An 18,906-nucleotide genomic window follows, 5' to 3' on the forward strand; every position below is an offset into this window, starting at 1 on the left:
TGTGTTCACATACATGCGTGCACGTGTTCCATAAATGTCCCCAGACTTCCCTTTCCCTATTAGTCCCCACTGCTGAGATGCTGGCAGAGGCTGATGCATTCCTGTGAGCACCTCCCCTTCCCACACAGACTCCGTCCTCCTGTGCAAGCTCAGGGTTTGTGTCCCAGCTCAGGTGAGCCCATGGGGTTGCCGTAATTGTAAGACACTCCAGGTTCTAACGTAAATTTTCCTCTTCTGACTTATTCTCAGTGACAATTGGATCCTGGATTTTCAGAGTTGGTTAGGTAGGGGAAGGTCTTGGGAATGTCAGAACCTCAGTGGAAACCATCAACTTCCTCTGGTCTCTGAGGCAACTGGAATGAGGCTGAGTGTGCGCACACCCATATCTGCACAGTGGGCTTCCAGGGTGTGCAGAGGCAGGCTGAGGGGAGACAGCCCCGCCCTGTCTCCTACTTCCCCTCCTGCTTCAGAGGCCCTCTTTCTTCTTCTTGGAGGGCTTCCCTTTATGCTGTGCTCCCTTGAGCTCTGCCAGGTCGTAGCCTCACTCTGCACATTTCTGGGTTGTCTCATCCATTTCCAGAGCCTCAGTGAACAGCCATATTATTTCTATCCAATATATACTCCACTGTGTAGCGAGGGCCTGCTGTGTACTAGATGCTGGTACTCCCCGAGGACCTCATCATGGAGGTCAGGGACACACACGGATCTGCAGAAGACAGAATGGCTCCCTTGACCCACTTTGCGTTTGCTCCCTTCAACGAGCTAAATGGAGGGGAAGGCCCAGAGCACAGCCAGAGGTTCCATTCCACCAGAGCTTCCAAGGAGACACGGCGGTTAGCCACCAGGCATTTAAAAGTCCTTGGCAGCTCTGGGGAAGCCCAACGGTTCCAGAAAAAGGACATCACATAATTAATGGTGCTGCATCTCACCCTCCATGCGCTAACAATGCTCAGGTTTCTGGCTCCTGGCCAGAATTATCTCCCAGGCTGTAGAGCCAAACTCAATCTGTCCAAAGTGAACTCCCCATCCCCTCCCCACCTTGTCCTGCCCCACATCTGTGCCTCCTTTTTGTGGTGGCATTTTGTCTCAGCAAATACCACCCCCAGCCCCCTTGCTCATGCCCAGAGCTCTGGCACCCCTTGTCCTAGACCCATCTCTGACCAAGCCACCAAGCCCTGCAGATGCCCCCTCCTAAAGTTCTCCCAACACTATTCTCTTTTCTTCATCCCTACACCCATATCTTGGTTTAGGACAGCAGTTTCTAAGCCTGGCAATAGATCAGTGGCCTTTTTTTTTTTAGATTGGGTCTTGCTGTGTCACCTAGGCTGGAGTGCAGTGGCGTGATCATGGTTCACTGAAGCCTCGACTGCCTGGGGGGTTCAAGCAATTCTCCCACCTCGGCCTCCCAAGTAGCTGGGACCACAGGCGCATGCCACCATGCCCAGCTATTATTTGCAGAGATAAGGTCTCATTATATTGCCCAGGCTGGTCTTGAACTCCTGGGCTCAAGCGATCCTCCCAATTCAGCCTCCCAAAGTGCTGGGATTACAGATGTAAGCCACTGCTCCCAGCAAATTAGTACCCTTGACAAAGCTTGTTAAGGCAGCAGCTCCCAGACCCCACCTCCAGAGATGTGAAGGTCTGGGTGAGGCGCAAGAATTTATATTATTAACAAGTGCCTCACAGTTGATTCTGAGAAGCTTGTACCAAGGACCTGTGCTGGGAGCCAGGAGTCCAAGCTTTATCCTGTCCAGCCTCAGTTACAGCCTCAGCCCCTGGTCTGGCATCATCACACTCGTGTGGTCTGCAGCCCACCTCCCCACCAGGTCAGTGACCTGTCAGAGGCTCCTCACTGTCCTCAGCACACAGACCAAGTCCTTCCTCTGCCTCTGAGCCCAACCACAGCCCTGGGCATTTGAAGCTGTAAAGGGCAACTTGCTCATGTCCCTTCCCTTCTAGCCTCTGACCTCTGAGGGCAGACATGACTTGTCCCTGAGACTAGCAGGGTGCTGGGCAGAGTAGGTGCTGGGCAGCGCTTGTGGAATGAAAGCACCAGGTTGGGGAGCTGCTGGGCTGTTGGCTGGGCAAGGCTGGGCCTGGGAGGAAAGGAGGATGGAGCTCCAGGTGGGGAAGTGGCCACCTGCCCTCTGCAGCCGGAGTTGACACCATGTCCACATCTGCTCAGGTGAACGTGTCCTTCTCACTCTCCCTGGAGCTGCTCTCCTATCAGAAGCTCCCGGCCGACCAGACACTGCCTGGGGTGGACATTCAGCAGAGTGCGAGTGGAGAGAGAGAGATGGTGTTTACTCAGAACCTGCTCCTGGAGTACACCAACCAGACCACTCAGGCACGCCCCAGGCCCACCTACATGTGGAGGAGGGTGGAAGTGGGCTGGGCTGTGTTCTGCTGGGGCCAGAGGAGGAAAGACCTAGCAGGGCCCTCAGAAATAAGGAGCCCCTGCCCCTGTCCTGGGGCTCAGTCTCCCCTAGAAGAGGCCCTGTGTGCAGAGAGATGAGGGCCATCCAACCTCACCTGCCTCATGAGCTCAAAACCAGGTGAGGGGCCAGAGTGTGGGAAATCAGGGAAGGCTCCCTGTGGGAGGAAGTACATGAAGCCTGAACACCATTTAATCAAGGAAGGGAAACACGTTGACAGCCAGGCCAAAAGAAAGGCCTGATGGGTGGGACAGAGCACCTGAGGCAGCTGCGAAGGACAGCCCTGGGGCTTGCCAGGCTTCAAGCACCAGGGCAAGCACCATGGACCAGAAGGTCACCAGGCCGTAGTGTGGAGGCTAAGTAGGGGCTGCTAGTAAGGAGTGTGAAGGAGTGGCCTGGGGAGGACTCCAGAGAGGCCGGGGGCAGGAGGCTGAGCAGTGGAGCCGAGGCACCCTAGCCTGGCACCTGGGCAGCTGCTGGGGTTGAGGCTGTGGGATGGTGCATGGCAGTGCCTGAGTGTGATGCAGGGGCTGCCAGGAGATAGAGGAGGGCACAGGTGGGGCCTGCGGCCAAGGGACACAGACAAATGGTCCACGGCTGAGAGGAGCTGAGGGCTGGGCCTTGGGGGCCACCACAGGAGGAGCGGTGAAGGAGGGCAGAGCCCAACCAGCCAGGGTGCAGGGACTGAAGCTTTATGAGTTAGGGAGGCAGGGACAGCGGGGGAATGGATGGCATCACCCTGGCCCTTTCCCTGTGCAGACTCCCAGTAGCAGCCTGTGGCCTTTTAAGGTGGCGCTGGCCCCCTGCCAACTTCTGGGAGCTTCCCGTTTTCTTCAGGAGCATCAGCACTTGGGGTCAGCAGGGTTCTCTGTGTCCCAGAGGCCCTGGCTCAGAGCCCACCCAGAATGGACAAGGTTGCCTGGTCTCCCACAGGTGGTGCCCCTGCGGGCTGTGGTGGCCGTGCCTGAGCTGCAGCTCTCCACCAGCTGGTTGGACTTTGGGACCTGCTTTGTGAGCCAGCAGCGAGTCCGGGAGGTCTACCTGATGAACCTGAGCGGCTGCCGAAGCTACTGGACTATGCTGATGGGTATGTCCTACCCTCCCACCTACCCACTGTTCCCCTACAGGGCTGTGCCAAGAGAAGACCCCCAGGAAGGGGCCCCTGTGCGCTGTCCCTGCATGCTGGCTCCTAGGGCAGGCACCACTTGGAATTTCTGCAGAGCAGCCAGTCCCCCAATCCCACATGATCTCAGGGTTGCCCTGCCCTGCAGTGCTGAGCAAGACCAGAGGTACAGGCCCCGGGGGTGGGTAAAGTCTTCCTGTGGGAGTACATGGGGCTGCCTGTACTCATGTGTCTTCCCTTCCCTTTGGTGCAGGCCAGCAGGAGCCAGCCAAGGCCGCTGTGGCCTTCAGGGTCTCCCCAAACAGTGGGCTGCTAGAAGCACGATCTGCCAATGCACCCCCAACCTCCATCGCCTTGCAGGTTTTCTTCACTGCCAGGTGCAGCCCCTTCCAACCTTCCCCAAACTGCCCACAGAGCCTGGACCCCCTGCCCAGGTGCCTCCTAACCTCAGCCCCCACATGCTCCCCACAGGAGTAGTGAGCTGTACGAGTCCACGATGGTGGTGGAAGGTGTGCTCGGTGAGAAGTCCTGCACCCTGCGGCTCCGGGGCCGAGGCTCCTATGATGAGAGATACATGTTGCCTCACCAGCCCTGAGGCTCCGCCCCAGCCCTCAGCCCCAGGCCCCAGCTGGAGAAAAAACATTGCCCAGGGATTAGGAGCAGCTCTTCAGCACAAAGACACAGACTTGGGGACCTGGGGACCTCTGGGCAGCTCCTGGAATGGAAGAACCCCCTTCCACAATGGTCTCAGCCTAGGCCCTCATGATATGTCCTCAGAGCTAACATAAAGGACAGGCCACACCACAGCAGAGACCACCACATTGAGATCACTACTCAGTGCATAGCAAAGACCAGTATGGCAAAATTAGTCTTGGAAAAAAACCACAGCCACTAAGATAAATTCATGCACTTTTACTATGCCCATTGCACTTCTCATCCATGGATTCGCCTTGCCTTAAGAATTAACCATGGCCTTGTGGCCTGGGTGACCCAGGCTGCTTTTGTCTTGCACAGCTAAAGAGGGTCTGATGGGTGGCTCAACATCCCACCCACTCCTATACCATGTCATCAGTGTTCACATTTTCCAAATGAGTTGAAGTGCCTTGATCTGTCCACTGCCACCACCACCAGTGCTGAGTTTTCCCATGTGGTTTTGCTTTTGTGGTGTTACTGCCTTGCTGCTAGAGCAGCAGGACTGTCTGCGTAGCGCCTGCAGCCTGGGACCTCACTCAGTTCCCAGGGTATTCAAAGACGGCAGCGGCTCCCATTCCAGTCCCGATGCACATGGACACCACTCCGTATGCCCTGTGAAAACAAAACTTAATTGGCTGGGCAAAGGCACCCACCAAATTACCTCCAGACCAGGCTGACCCAGAAGGACGTCATGGACAAGTAGGATGCAAAACCATCAGACCAGATCTGTGGGCAAGCGGTACCCTGGCCTCCCACTTGGGCACACACACGGTGACAGATGCCCACTGCAGGCTAGTATCCTTTTCAAGGCTGGCCCTTAAGGAAAACAGGGATCATGCCCCTACATCCTAAGTTCAGGGTGTTTCTGTGTGCATGTTCCCCTCCCCAGGGATCGATCATAATCCCAAAAGACACAATCCCAAACACAATCATCCCAAATGTTGAAATCCTGGAAGAACAAAATCCCTAAAGTCTAAAATCCTGAAAATCACAATCCTAAAAGATCAAAATCCTGAAAATATAATTCTGGAAAAAATAATTTGGAAGCCTGGCATGGTGGCATCTACTTGTAGTCCCAGCTATTCAGCAGGCTGAGGCAAGAGGATCACTTGTGCCTAGGAGTTCAAGACCAGCCTGGGCAATATAGCAAGACCCCATCTTAGAAAAAAACTTTAAAAGATTGATTTAAAAGATATTTACATTTTTAGGCCAGGCACGGTGGCTCAAACCTGTAATCCCAACACTTTGGGAGGCCGAGGCGGGAGGATCACGAGGTCAGGAGTTCAAGACCAGCCTCGCCAACATGGTGAAACCCTGTCTCCACCAAAAATACAAAAATTAGCTGGGTGTGGTGGCAGACACCTATAATCCCAGATACTCGGGAGGCTGAGGCTGAGGCAGGAAAATTGCTTGAACCCAAAAGGCAGAGGTTGCAGTGAGCCGAGATCACACCATTGCACTCTAGCCTGGACAACAGAGTGAGATTCCATGTCAAAAAAAAAAAATGTACATTTTTAAAAGGGGATTTGAGAAACAAAAACAACAGAACACTTCACAGGCTACTTTACACAATAAAATAGAAAATAATTACAAATTTTTGCAAGCATAAACACTCAGGTATGCTAACAATAGTCACAGGAGTATAACAATTATAAACAGACAAACTGTATTCATAAATAGGTTAAAAGCAAACTGTATAAATTGCTGGTAATCATGTGCACCCAGCTTTATAACTGCAGTCATATGAATACCATGATGGACAACCTACGTCTTTTGATGAGATTGATCAAAAACTGTGATGGAGCCAGGCACTGTGGCTCACACCTGTAATCCCAGCACTTTGGAAGCTAAGGTGGGAAGATCACTTGAGCCCAGGAGTTCGAGACCAGCCTGGGCAACATAGCAAAACCCTGTCTCTACAAAAAATACAAAAAATTAGCTGGGTGTGGTGGCACCCACGTGTAGTCTCAGCTACTCAGGAGGCTGAGGTGGGAGGATTGCTTGAGTCAGGGAAGCAGAGGTTGCAGTGAGCCAACATGGAGCCACTCCACTCCAGCCTGGGCGCCGGAGTAAGACCCTGTCTCAACAAACCAACCTGTGATGGGTCACCACTGCACAAGTAGTCAACCAAAGAACCAAGATCTTGAGAAATTTTATCTTTCACAAATGCAGGTGCACAAACAGCACACCTCTTTTACTGAGGAAGTTTCAACATTTTTATGTACATGCACAAGGCTTACAAAGTCAATGTGATAATGCACTTTCATGGAATCAAATTTCTGATGTCCAAGGCAGAAAAAAAGTGTGTCCCAGCTCTGAGAGAGACAGTTCACCTTCTGTATTTGTTCTCTCCAGGGCCCCAGGCAATTAGCTGGTGCCTGCCAACACTGAGGGCGGATCTTCCCCACCTGGTCCACTCAGATGCACACTCTAACCTCCTCTGCAAACACCGTCACAGACACACCCAAAACAATGCTTTGTCAGGTTTCTAGGTATTCCCAAAATTAAGTCCATTCCTTGTCAACTTAGCACCCATTCACATCTCCTTAAACCATACTTAACTCAAATAAAGACAATAACAAGGTAATGGTTGCATCATATTAGTTACATGGTATAACTAATATGATGCACTATCCTGCATACAGCGGAAAATGCACTAATCCCTTCCCTAGAATTCATAACATGAATTCAACATTAGGATTTCAACATTCAGGATTTTAATCTTTTGAGATTGTGATTTTTGGGATTTTAGACAGTAAGGATTTTTCTCCTTGACTAGTCAAGTGTAGAAGTAAGAAGGGGGTAAAGAGTAGAACATGGAGTTTGATCTGTAACTGAACAATCAAGATAACTCACTACCTCTGGACCAGCCAAGACCTTAGGGACTTTGATCTTTTGGGATTTCAACATTTGGGATTATGGTGCTCAGGACTGTGTCTGTCGAGATTATGATCCAAAGCCCACCTACCTCTATCCCCTGCCCTTCAGGTGCCCTAACTTGGGTATCCCCCCATGACCCCACCGCCAGAAGCAAAGCCTTACCTCTTCCCACGGCGCTTCAGCTCATTGAGCAGCGTGATGACCTGTCGTGCCCCAGTGCAGCCCAGTGGGTGCCCTAAGGCCACTGCACCCCCCAGAGGGTTCACCTTCTCAGGGGGGAGTCGTAGCTTCTCCACACAGTAGGCAGCCTGGAAGGAGGCAGATCATCAGCTATAGCCCTCTTACCCCTCCCCTGCACCACCTGCCCGCTCACTCCACCTCGGCTCTCCAGGGCCAAGGCAACATTGAGAAACAAGGGCTCACCTGGCTTGCAAAGGCCTCATTGATCTCGAAGATGTCCACGTCACTCACTGTCAGCCCTGCAGACAAGGTAAAGACCTGAGCTGACACACTGGCCCTCTGCCTCCCCTGGGGCCCACCCCATCCATGGGCCTACAGGCTGCCTGGTGTGTGTCTCTTCCAGAAGGGTGAGCCAATCCCAGCTGTGGGGTCAGGAAGGGCTTGAAGTATGGGACACTAGCCTGCCCCACCTCCACTCTGCAGCACCCACAGGACCACCCTCATGCCCCTGGCAACAGCATGCAGGGCAGCTGCAGGATCCAGGTGGGACCCAGATACGATGTGAAGGAGCCACCTTACCTGCTTTTTGCAAAGCTACTGGGATGGCGTAGGCAGGTCCAATGCCCATGATGTCAGGTGGGACCCCAACCACTGCATAAGACCTCAGGACCCCAAGGATGGGAAGGCCCAACTCTTCTGCCTTGGACCTCCGGGCCAGCAGGATGGCAGCTGCCCCATCACTCACCTGGCTAGAGTTTCCTAGGGGCAAACTGTTGGGGTAAGAAGGCATCGGGGTGGGGATGAGGAGATCCCAGCCCTCCCACTTCTACTTTGCAGAGGGGCCTGGTCTATTCCAGGTTCCCATAGTACAGCACTCAGCATGGCCATGGCCTGCTTTCTCATACCCCCACCCCGGACCAGTCTCACCAGCTGTGGTAGAACCATCTTTCTTGAAGGCAGGCTTCAGTTTGGCCAGGCCCTCCATGGTGGTGCTGGGGCGGATACCCTCATCCTGGGTCACAGTGATGCTCCTCTTGGTGCCCTTGTCATCATGGACCGTGGTGGTCACAGGCACAATCTCAGCTTGGAAACAGCCCTTGCTCTGGGCTCTTGCTGCCCTGCCAGCACCATGGACAGCCAGCTTCAGACTCCCTTGGGGTTCCCTTCCTCCCTGCCCCCAACCCCTATCCATTTGGGTAGACACAAGCTCAGGCTGCTAAATTCAGGGACATGCTCGACTTTGGGGGAGCTCTGAGGGCATGGCTAAGGCCTTACAGGGCCTTCTTCACCATCAGCCCCAGACCTCCAGATCGTGGCCAATCCCAACCTCAAAGGGGGAAAGGGTGTTTGGAAGTGGTGCCTCCACTTAGAGCCCTTTGTCCAAGAGGGATTAAGCCTGCTTGATTCTCTCTGCTAAACTGAGGATGGAACCCCAGAAATATTTGTGCTGGGTTCTGCCAACTTTTCTGCTCAAACTCAACAGTTCGATGTCATCTATTCCCCAGTTTCCACCTATTTAAAGTGACATATACTAAACTACTCATGTATTTTTGTATTTAAGCAATTTTAAAGCACAAGGTATTTAAGGGTGACCCTTGCAGATATGTGCAGCATGTAAGTGCCCAGGGACATTCAAGTGGAAGGAATCTAAGGCTTCTAACACATTTTCAAATGGTTATGTGACCCAAAGTGGCTAAGAATCACTGCCTCAGGGAAGCCCACCTGGCCCAGATACCACTCCCTGCTTTTGCTTTCCTCTCTGGACAGCCGGGACTTGCCAATCTTAGCCTGCCTGAGCCCCTGGGGTTTCTCTGGTATCGTCCTCAGTTCTTGCCTCAGGATGCTGCCACAGACCCAGCATGGTCCAGAAGCTAGGATGCCAGAGTCCCTAACATTGCTGGCCCCACACTCCAGGCTACAATGTCCAGTCCCCAAACCACAGCCAGAAAATAACAGAGGGGGAAACTGAGGCCTAGCTAGGGCAAAGTCAGGGTGAACAGACAGTAATAGAACCTGGAAGTACTACCAACTCACAGTGGCTCTGACACTTCCTACTTCCCACCCCAACCTGGGTGGCACAAGGCCTGGAAAGCACTCACTGCCCAGCAGTAACCACGAAACGGTGCCACTTCAGACCACTTAGATAGACTCAAAACCTCACTCTCCAGCCCTTTAAACATTCCTCCCCAGGCAGCACTCACTTCTGCTGGGAAGCCAGGGCAAAGGTATCCTGCTTCTCCCGTGAAATGCCAAACCGCTCAGCCACATTCTCAGAGGTTATCCTAGAACACAAACAGCAGATAGTGTGGGCATTGGTCTGACAGCCTAGAGGAAGGGACCAGGCTGTAGAGCTGTGCTTGGAACTTTGGGTTCCCAAGGCTGTAGGCAGGAGAGGATGTAAGGGCCAGTCCATGCCACAGACAGTAGTGATGACTCAGGATATGGTACAGCCTGCCCTGAAAGTGGATATAAAGGCACAGATAGGGAAGTCAGCAATGCTGGCCAGATCCTGAGAAGCTCATACACCAAAGAGACTTTCTTCAAGAGAGGGCAGCCTGCATGGGGGCAGTTGCAGAAAGGAGTTTGTTCCCTGGGTGAGCTGCCTCAGCGCAGGGTAGAAAAGGAGCAGGGGAGGGCCTGGGTGGGGGCACTAGTTGGCTACTCCTGGCCAGCTTCTCCTATGCCTCAAGGAAGACTGCTGCAATGTAGGGAGATGAGGACTCACAAATCTCCTCTGGAAAGGCCAAACCTAAGCTTCCTGGTCACCTTGGCTGGAGTCTATGCTTATCCTGAGAACCTAGAGCCACAGCTAGGCCTTCCAGCCTGGGTTTCTGGCTTTATAGGCTTCCCTTGGAGATACAGTATGTGAAAGAAGCCATGGCACTGCCCCTCTCCAAGCCTCAGTCTCCTCATATGTCTAGTGGATCCAGGACTCCTGGCCCAAAGACCCTGGGGATGGCCCAGAGGCTCAGAGAAGCTAAAGTGTTCCATACAAACGCCACATACTTTTCTTTTTTTCTTTTTTGAGACAGAGTCTCCCTCTGTCACCCAGGCTGGAGTGCAGTGGCACGATCTCAGCTCACTGCAACCTCTGCCTCCTAGGTTCATGCCATTTTCCTGCCTCAGCCTCCCAAGTAGCTGGGACTACAGGCACTCACCACCGCGCCCGGCTAATTTTTTGTATTTTCAGTAGAGACAGGGTTTCACTGTGTTAGCCAGGATGGTCTCGATCTCCTGACCTCGTGATCCACCCATCTCGGCCTCCCAAAGTGCTGGGATTACAGGCATGAGCCACCGCACCCGGCCAAATGCCACATACTTTTCTTGTTGCACCTGACAGGGCCCAATTCCCCTCACCAGCATGTTCCGTCATCACAAGCTTCCCACTGCCTTCTCAACTTTCTAGGCCCCCAAGGCTTTGGAGTGGAGCTACCATTGTCCTTCCTATGACTGAGCACCTCAGTGTGGGAGTGACAAGGTGGGCGATGTTTGGAAACTCGGGGGCACAGAGAGGACCTGGGGGCTTCAGGAAATGGAAGTCAAGGGCAACATCAAGTCTCATCCCCAAAGTCCCTGCGGAGCAGACCATGCCCAAAGGAAGGAGGCCAAGGCTTGGCACCGCCAGCCACAGAGATGATAAAGTTCCTTGGCTCCCTGCCCCAGGCAGAGAGGGCACAAGCACACAGAGCTATGGGAGCACTCACCCCATAGGAATCAGGCAATCTCTGGCCTTCTCCTTCTCCATCAAGCGCGAAGTAATATTTCCAGGGTTCCCTCTGTCAGCCAGGGACATGGACTCCACCCTGGGGAGGAGGAAGAGGAGGAGAAGGTAAGGTGAACTGGGCCCTAGCAGGACTCCTCCAGAGATAGCTGAACACTTGGCAAGTGCTAGGAAATAGCCAGGGAGCCCTAAGAAGACCAGTGGGCCTCTGGGAGTCACAGGCAGGGCACTTGGCCAGCAAGGCCCAGCCACGAGTACTGAGCCCTGTCTCTATTTCGACCCCCACCCCAGGACAGAGCACTGCACAATAAACACTCCTGGGGGCAGGGCTATGCTTCCCTATACACTGCTAAATCAGCCAACTGGCAATTCCAGAGAAAAGCCTTCTGCTGTCAGCCACAGAGGAGGAAACACATCCACAAGCCAGGGCCTGCCCTCAGGGCCCACAAATTCAGAAGGGAGAAGAGACAATTTGAAAGTAACCACAGGCCGGCTGTGGTGGCTCACGCCTGTAATCCCAGCACTTTGGGAAGCCAAGGCGGGTGGATCATGAGGCTAACATGGTGAAACCCCGCCTCTACTAAAAACACAAAACATTAGCTGGGCGTGGTGGCAGGCGCCAGGGCGGGAGGCTGAGGCAGGAGAATGGTGTGAACCCGGGAAGCGGAACTTGCAGTGAGATGAGATCGTGTCACTGCACTCCAGCCTGGGCGACAGAGCGAGACTCTGTCTCAAAAAAATAAATAAATAAAATAAAAATAAAAGTAACCACAAAGCTGAGCTCAAAGGGCATTCAGACCTGCATAGACAAGGAAGTGCTATGAGCTGAGAGGAAGGAGACGGCAGTGTAGTGTGGTCAAAAAAGGGCTTTGAGGCCATGGGGGACCCTAACGCCTCAAGGTATGATAACAGATAACCTTGACTGAGTGCTTTTCACGTGCCCGGCACTATTCTGAATTCTTTTGAGATATTAGAGTGCTTCAGTGTCAGTCACATAACAGACAAATACTCCACAGTGTAAACTGTTGCTATTACTCCATTTATTCTTCTCAACTTCAACAGAGCTGAGCTAGGTATCCCCATTTTATAGATCAGGAGACTGAGGTCTAGAAAGACTGTATAACTTATCCATGGTGACCCAGCCTGGATCCACATTTAGGTAGTCTGGCCCCAGAGCCCACTTCCAACTAGAGTGCCCTGTGTTAAATACTTGCTGATCAAAGTCTATGGAGAACAGTCAGCCTATGATGTGGGTGTCAGGCCTGGCCCAGATCTTAATATCCTAGTACCATCATCCTTAACCTGCTTGGGAATCAGATACTCTCTAAGAAACTCATAAAAGCTCCAGCCCTTCTCAAGTTATCCACGCCACCTCTCACCCAGTAAGATAGAAGAGCATAAGAGAAATCAAACGGCAGTGGCCTTTGCCCAGCCAAAGTCCTTGCAGAGTGGTCTTTGGCTTTATTTACAACTGTAGACATAGGTCATTACAACTCAGTGACAGCTGCCACAGCCCTGGGACAGGGGCCAGCAATGCGTCCTCTCAAGAAATACTCTAAAGAGGATGCGAAAGGCAGCGGGGGCATGTCAGAACCCTGGGGCTGCTCACCTCCCCCAGCCTGCCAAAGACCTTACTCCCCTGCCCTCCCAGCACCAGATGCCCACCCAAGCCTGGGCACCTGTGCCCTGACCTTCCCTGGAGGCACTGCCAAATACAACTTCTGCAGCTCCATTTGCTGCAGCCGATGGAGCCACAGTCTAGGTGGAGGTGACAGTGACCAAACCACCACAGATCTAATTATGTCCCTCATAGCCCATAGGCAGCTGGAAGTTTCCACACTGGTACCAAGGTGGGGAGACAAAGGGACAGACAGCCTAGTAAAATGAACAAACTAGTTATGCAGTAGGCGCTGTCCCTGGCTTTAGGGAACCCAAACTGCAACTTCTCTCTCAGCAGCATCATGAATCAACAAGGGCCCCCAAAGGAAACCGAAATGCTGGATTTTCTCAAAATGTTTTCCCACCTTTTCCAGCCTGAAAGATTTCCAAGAAAGTAAGCTTTTAGAGGCCAATTCCCCTCCCCTGCTAGTGCTGAGAGGTGTGAGTGATTCCTGAGCAGCCAGAGTTGGTAGCCACTCTTAACCTGCATGTGAGAACCCACTCCTGGCCAGCTCCCTAAAGGGGATGGGGGGAATCCTGAAATCATGGCCTCTGAGAACTCAGATGAAAATTAGTTTTATTGTCACAAGTTGGTTAATAAGCTCTGGCAGAAAAAAATTCTTACCCACAGGCCATGCCAATGTCATAAGACCCATTTCTGATGCCACCTGCAACAAAAGCATTTCATAAACATCCTTTGCCAGAGTCCACCTGTTCTGGAAGCAGTGGAGCCTCTTCCCCACCTGGTCTCTAGATGGGACTCAGCCCCAGCCTCAGAAATGGAAGACCCAGGAGTGTTCAGAGAAGGCTTTGGGCAGTGGTAGGGGGCGCTCCTGCACTCTTTCTGTGGTTAGAGTCCTCTCAGAAATCGTTATTGCTTGCCCGGCAGACAGCGACTTTGCTGACCCAAACCCACAGGTCCAGGACCAAGGCACCCACCCAGTCATAACTTACCTGCTATGCTGGCCACTGCCTGTAGCCCCGACGAACACTGTCTATTGACAGTGGACAAAGGCACAGTCTCCGGGATGTCACTGAAACAGAAGGTGAGAGAGTAGAATCAGCCCCCAATTCCATGCCAGGCTCTCATGGAAAGCAGTCCTATGCTTCTAACTGCCCCCCTCAAGGGATGTAAAGGGCAGGGGAACAAACCCAGCAGCTCTGCCCCCATGCCAGGCCAGATCCATGGAATGGGGGTGAGCAGCTACTGGGCAGACCCCATCTCTGCAGGCACTTGCTCCCCAGGGCCCCACAAGCACATTCCCTTCTATTCCTATGAGAATCTTCAATCAAAGACCAAGCACAGCCCAAAGGCAAGGGAAGCCTGTTTGGGCCACAGGGATCCTTCTCTCTCTCCCTTTGAAGATTCAGAAATGAAAACTGTGTATCTCTGTTTCCCCCAAAAAACAGAGAAAAGGAACTGCTGCTGGGACAGAGCACCAGAGCAAAAGAAATGCCTAAAGTCTGAGGCCAGGGACCGCTCGGCCTTACCAGTAATCACATAGCTAACCCTGCATGTTCCCATGGACTCTTGAAAGCCTGATCCCACCTAGACGAAGCACTCTGATGGGCATCATATATTCTAACATCCATTGCTCTGGTAGGTTCCCCAAGACTCTCATACTGTTCTTAGCCCTGGAAGCTAGTAGGGCTTCCCCTCCTGATGTAACCTGCCTCGGCCAATAGTACAAAGCCCTAGGGAAATTTCCAGACCTCCTCAGACCCACAGACTCAGAATCTGAGGGAGTGGAAGCATCCTGGTGATTCTGGTGTGTAGCCAGAGTTGGGAACCTCTGAACTAGTGCCCAGGCCAGGCTCTGCAGAGACTCTCTCAGGTGGATAGCCTCCTGTGCAGCCTGTTTGACCCCTCCAGGGTCCCTTAACTCCCTAGCAGGTAGTTACCATTCCTTCACTCAATCCACCAAGTGTTCACTAAATACCTACTTACCACAAGGCATCACCTGAGGGATGCTGCGATGCTTATAACACTGTGCCCTAGAGGATGCCCAACCAACACACAGAAAATGAATCAACTATCAGAGACTGAAATAATAGGGCAAGAGGGCAAACCACATCACAAGGAAGTATATGGCTACTGCTGGAGAGGAAGGGGCTCTCAATTTCAGCCTGAGAGCCTGGATAAGTCATGCCAAAATGGTCAGACTGTGTTTAGGCAGGGTTTGTCTTTCTGTCTAGGGCAGAAAGAGGAGGTAGGGCTAGCACTTCAAGGAGACAGAATGACCATATCAGGGAAGACAGTAGGCCCACAGCCGGCTGAACGAAGAAAAGTCAAGGTGAGTAAGCAGCTAGGAGATGAGGCTGGAAGGTAAGTTTGGAGCCAGATTGTAGGGGGCCTTGAACTACAGGCTGGGCAGTCTAAACCTCTCCCAGTTCCTAGAGGGTTTTTGTTTTCCTGTTCCTTCACTAGCTAATGTTCCTATTTATTTATTTATGCATCTAGAAGTACAAAGCCAAGCAGTTCTTAAATCTACACATGAAAATAATTTAAGCACTCTTTCCCCTGCAGGCGCTTAAAGGAAAGTTGACCAGGTCTCCTCCTGAGGGTCCTCCTTCCCCATGGTTCTGTCCTATCCCAAAGTCTCTGCTAGTGGGATATGACTGGAGTTCTCAGCTCAACTAGTAAAAAGGCTGAAAGTCACTTTTCAGCATTCTTACTTGGTTACTCACCTGACAAATGAGGACAGAGTCCACACTCACAAAAGGCAAATGACAACCTGGCTTTGGCTAAAAATCAAGCTACAGAGAACTTCTGCTCCAGTCCCAAAGGTTTTGTGTATCCTGGCTCAGCACTTCAAAGTAGGGGAGAGGTTGAGTCCACAAGAGCAGGGAGCCAAGGACTCTCGTTGCCTCATTCTGGTGTCCAACCTTATTCTCCCCAACCTGCACACTGAGTTTCCTGGGGCCTGGGCCCAGTAAAGTGTCAAAATGGCCAACCCATGGCTAGAACTAGAAAAGTTTACCTCAGAAACTGGGCGATTCGGGCCATGATTGCCCCGGCCCCAGGCTGCAGCACATTTCCTGTGGACAACAAACTTTCATTCAGTGCCAGGTGGTGGTGTTCTGGGCACTAAAGTATAGCTGTGAAAACCAGAGATGAGGCATTCCAGATCTTTCTTCGGGACACTAGCCCTTGGCAGGCTCACTTGCAACTCTGGAACATCAGGGTTTGGGGCAGGGAGAGCCAGCCATACAACAGCTTGTCCTGGTCATCCACCAGCTCCTGTCCCTGAGGGTCCCACGCTCACTTGCCCATGCACCCAGCTTTTCCAAATCAGCACAGATGGGCAGGTTGTCTGCCCTTAAAAGTGAAATGGGAGTTTCTGAAAATGCACATCTCCCCAGGTATCCTCCTGTGAGCCCTGCTGTCACCCCAGAGAGGTGGAACAGTGATTGCCGACCTAGGGGTGGCATCCGCTGGATAAGACTCTTGCCATATCATATTGCTGTATTTCAAGGTGAGGGGTGGAATAGAGGGCTGGACTGAAGGTTGTGGGGAAAAGAAAGATCAGATTGTTACCGCGTGTATGTAGAAAAGGAAGACATAAGAAACTCCATGTTGATCTGTACAAAGAAAAATTGTTTCTGCTTTGAGATGCTGTTAATCTGTAACTTTAGCCCCAACTCTGTGCTCACAAAAACATGTGCTATATTGAATCAAGGTTTAAAGGATTTAGGACTGTGCGGGATGTGCCTTGTCAACATATGTTTGCAGACAGTATGCTTGGTAAAAGTCATCGTCATTCTCCATTCTCTATTAACCAGGGACATGATGCACTGTGGAAAGCCGCAGGGACCTCTGCCCAAGAAAGCCTGGGTATTTGTCCAAGGTTTCCCCCCACTGAGACAGCCTGAGATATGGCCTCGTGGGAAGGGAAAGACCTTACTGTCCCCCAGCCCGACACCTGTAAAGGGTCTGTGCTGAGGAGGATTAGTAAAAGAGGAAGGCCTCTATTTCCCGCACATCCCTGGGAACGGAATGTCTCGGTGTAAAGCCGACTATTGGTTCTATTTACTGAGATAGGAGAAAACCGCCCTGTGGCTGGAGGCGAAATATGCTGGCAGCAATACTGCTCGGTTACTCTTTGCTACACTGAGATGTCTGGGTAAAGAGAAACAAAAATCTAGCCTACATGCACATCTCAGCACAGTACCTTCCCTTGAACTTATTTATGATGCAGATTCCTTTACTCACATGTTTTCCTGCTGACCTTCTCCCCACCATCACCCTGTTCACCCCGTTTTGCCTGAAGAGGGCTTGCCCCTCCACACCTATGGGTATTTCTCGCAAGGTGGAGACGAGAAACTGAGAAAAGAAATGACACAGAGACAAAGTATAGAGGAAGAAAAGTGGGCCCAGGGGACTGGTGCTCAGCAATTGAGGACCTACACCGGCACTGGTCTCTGAGTTCCCTCAGTATTTATTGATCACTATCTCTACTATCTTGGCAAGAGGGATGTGGCATTATATACCATTACTATAAGGTAATGGTGGGGAGGGGGTCAACAGGAAAAAATGTGAGCAAAGGACTCAATGTCATAAGTAAGTTTAAGGAAAGGTGCTGTGCCTGGATGTGCACATAGGCCAGATTTATGTTTGACTTTACACAAACATCTCAGTGCAGTAAAGAGCAGTATTGCCGCCAGCATGTCTCACCTGCAGCCATAAGGCGGTTTTCTCCTATCTCAGGAAATAGAATGTATGGTTGGGTTTTACACCGAGACATTCCATTCCCAGGGACAAGCAGGAGACAGATGCTTTCCTCTTATCTCAACTGCAAAGAGGCCTTTCTCTTTTACTAATTCTCCTCAGCACAGACCCTTTACGGGTGTCGGGCTGGGGGACTGTAAGGTCTTTCCCTTCCCACTAGGCCATATCTCAGACAATCTCAGTGGGGGGAAACGTGGACAATACCCAGGCTTTCTTGGGCAGAGGTCCCTGCGGCCTTTCGCAGTGCACTGTGTACCTGGTTAATCGAGAATGGAGAATGGCGATGACTTTTACCAAGCATACTGCCTGCAAACAAATGGTTAACAAGCCACATCCTGCACAGCCCAAATCCCTCAAACCTTGATTCAATACAGCACATGTTTCTGTGAGCACAGGGTTGGGGCTAAGGCTACAGATTAACAGCATCTCAAGGCAGAAAAATTTTTCTTAGTACAGATCAAAATGGAGTTTCTTATGTCTTCCTTTTCTACACAGACACAGTAACAGTCTGATCTCTCTTCCTTTCCCCCACACTGCCGCACTCCCCTTGCCGAGATAGTGAAAATAGTAATCAATAAATACTGAGGGAACTCGGAGACCGATGCCGGTCACCTGGGCCCACTCTACACTTTATCTCTGCGTCTTATTTCTTTTCTCAGTCTCTCCTCCCATCTGACGAGAAATACCCACAGGTGTGGAGGGGCAGGACCCCTTCAAAGGTCAAGGCCATGGAGGTTCCCCCAGTGAAAACTCGGGGTGGGGAGGTGAGGAGAGCTCTGAACGAACGGAAGAACGGGGAAGGCCCAGCGCAGGGCCTGAGTGGTTCGCTCACCGACACAGATGTCCCCCAGCTGTTCCGGCCTCAGATTCACGTCCTTGAGAACCGCGGTCATGACTGCCGAGAGAAGCTCGTCGGGGGTGGTGTCCTGCAGCAGAAAGAGCAGCCGCAGTGACCCCCACTCCCCCATGCCCACCCCAGGGAGACAAAGCGACCACAGCTGGGTGCGGAGCTGCCTCCGGCGTCCAGGATAACCAAACATACGAACCGGACCCCAGCCCGCGCCGGCGTCTTCCCACACTCGGCGCCCAGACCCTCGGGCCTCACCTTGAAGCCGCCGCGGCCCGCCCGGCAGATGGCCGTGCGCCGCCCGTGCACCACCACCACGTCCGCGGCCGAGGCCTGCGGGGCACCGCTCAGGCAAGGCGCGGCCTGCGGCATCCAGCCGGAATCGGCCGGACCCCTCAGGTGGCCCAGCACTACCTGCAGCCTCTGCATTGCGCAGGTCAACCCTGCAGACCAGCCACCAGTCCGGAAACTGACCGCGGAGTTAACAGACAGCCGTCCGCGCACGCGCAGAACCACATCTCAGCCTCCAAGGCCTCAACTCCGCCCACAGCTCTGCGAACAGACGCGAGCGACCCTCTAAAAGTCCCGTCCACCTCCAGCCTCAGCCAACCACAAGGTGAGTCGGCCTGGGAACCCGCC

The 18,906-nt window shown here is 52.4% G+C and overlaps 2 protein-coding genes across 27 annotated transcripts in view; one reads left to right on the forward strand and one right to left on the reverse strand.

Moving 5' to 3' along the window:
• Positions 1-4,473, forward strand: part of DLEC1 (DLEC1 cilia and flagella associated protein) — an 82,497-nt gene extending 78,024 nt beyond the window's left edge. For 11 of the 25 annotated variants that reach the window (XR_010155154.1, XR_010155157.1, XR_010155159.1 and 8 more), the window contains 4 exons: positions 2,186-2,347; positions 3,369-3,522; positions 3,812-3,935; positions 4,030-4,473. Coding sequence is in view for 18 of the 25 variants with exons in the window: in XM_016940705.4 (XP_016796194.3) it covers positions 2,186-2,347; positions 3,369-3,522; positions 3,812-3,935; positions 4,030-4,153 (564 nt within the window). In the remaining 7 variants the exon portion in view is untranslated. Of the gene's footprint in view, positions 1,827-2,185; positions 2,348-3,368; positions 3,725-3,811; positions 3,936-4,029 lie in introns of all 25 variants that reach the window. The other 14 variants (XM_054681671.2, XM_054681672.2, XM_054681674.2 and 11 more) reach the window with 3 other exon arrangements.
• ACAA1 (acetyl-CoA acyltransferase 1) lies at positions 4,456-18,860 on the reverse strand. 2 transcript variants are annotated; one of them, XM_001171323.6, is made up of 12 exons: positions 18,526-18,860; positions 18,253-18,346; positions 15,673-15,730; positions 13,646-13,725; positions 13,317-13,359; positions 11,016-11,114; positions 9,513-9,593; positions 8,239-8,429; positions 7,891-8,070; positions 7,555-7,610; positions 7,294-7,439; positions 4,456-4,863 (listed from the first exon to the last, which is right to left on the reverse strand). In XM_001171323.6, the coding sequence occupies exons 1-12, from the start codon at positions 18,694-18,696 to the stop codon at positions 4,788-4,790; spliced, it is 1,275 nt and encodes a 424-aa protein (XP_001171323.1). In that variant the 5' UTR covers positions 18,697-18,860; the 3' UTR covers positions 4,456-4,787. The 2 variants fall into 2 exon arrangements, with proteins under 2 accessions (XP_001171323.1, XP_009443455.1); XM_009445180.4 differs by lacking the exon at positions 9,513-9,593 and having other exon boundaries at positions 18,526-18,783.
• Positions 18,861-18,906: the final 46 nt, after the last annotated feature.

The sequence above is a fragment of the Pan troglodytes genome, chromosome 2 (genome assembly GCF_028858775.2).
Source record: "Pan troglodytes isolate AG18354 chromosome 2, NHGRI_mPanTro3-v2.0_pri, whole genome shotgun sequence".
Taxonomy (NCBI): domain Eukaryota; kingdom Metazoa; phylum Chordata; class Mammalia; order Primates; family Hominidae; genus Pan; species Pan troglodytes.

Bases quoted from the DNA above. Each gene is read 5' to 3' on its own strand.
- ACAA1 (XM_001171323.6), bottom strand. From the start codon at position 18,696: ATGCAGAGGCTGCAGGTAGTGCTGGGCCACCTGAGGGGTCCGGCCGAT. The intron at 15,731-18,252 runs GTGAGCGAACCA...TGTTGTCCACAG, and splicing joins GCTGGGGGACATCTGTGTCG to GAAATGTGCTGCAGCCTGGG. The intron at 9,594-11,015 runs GTGAGTGCTCCC...TTTGTGTTCTAG, and splicing joins GATTGCCTGATTCCTATGGG to GATAACCTCTGAGAATGTGG.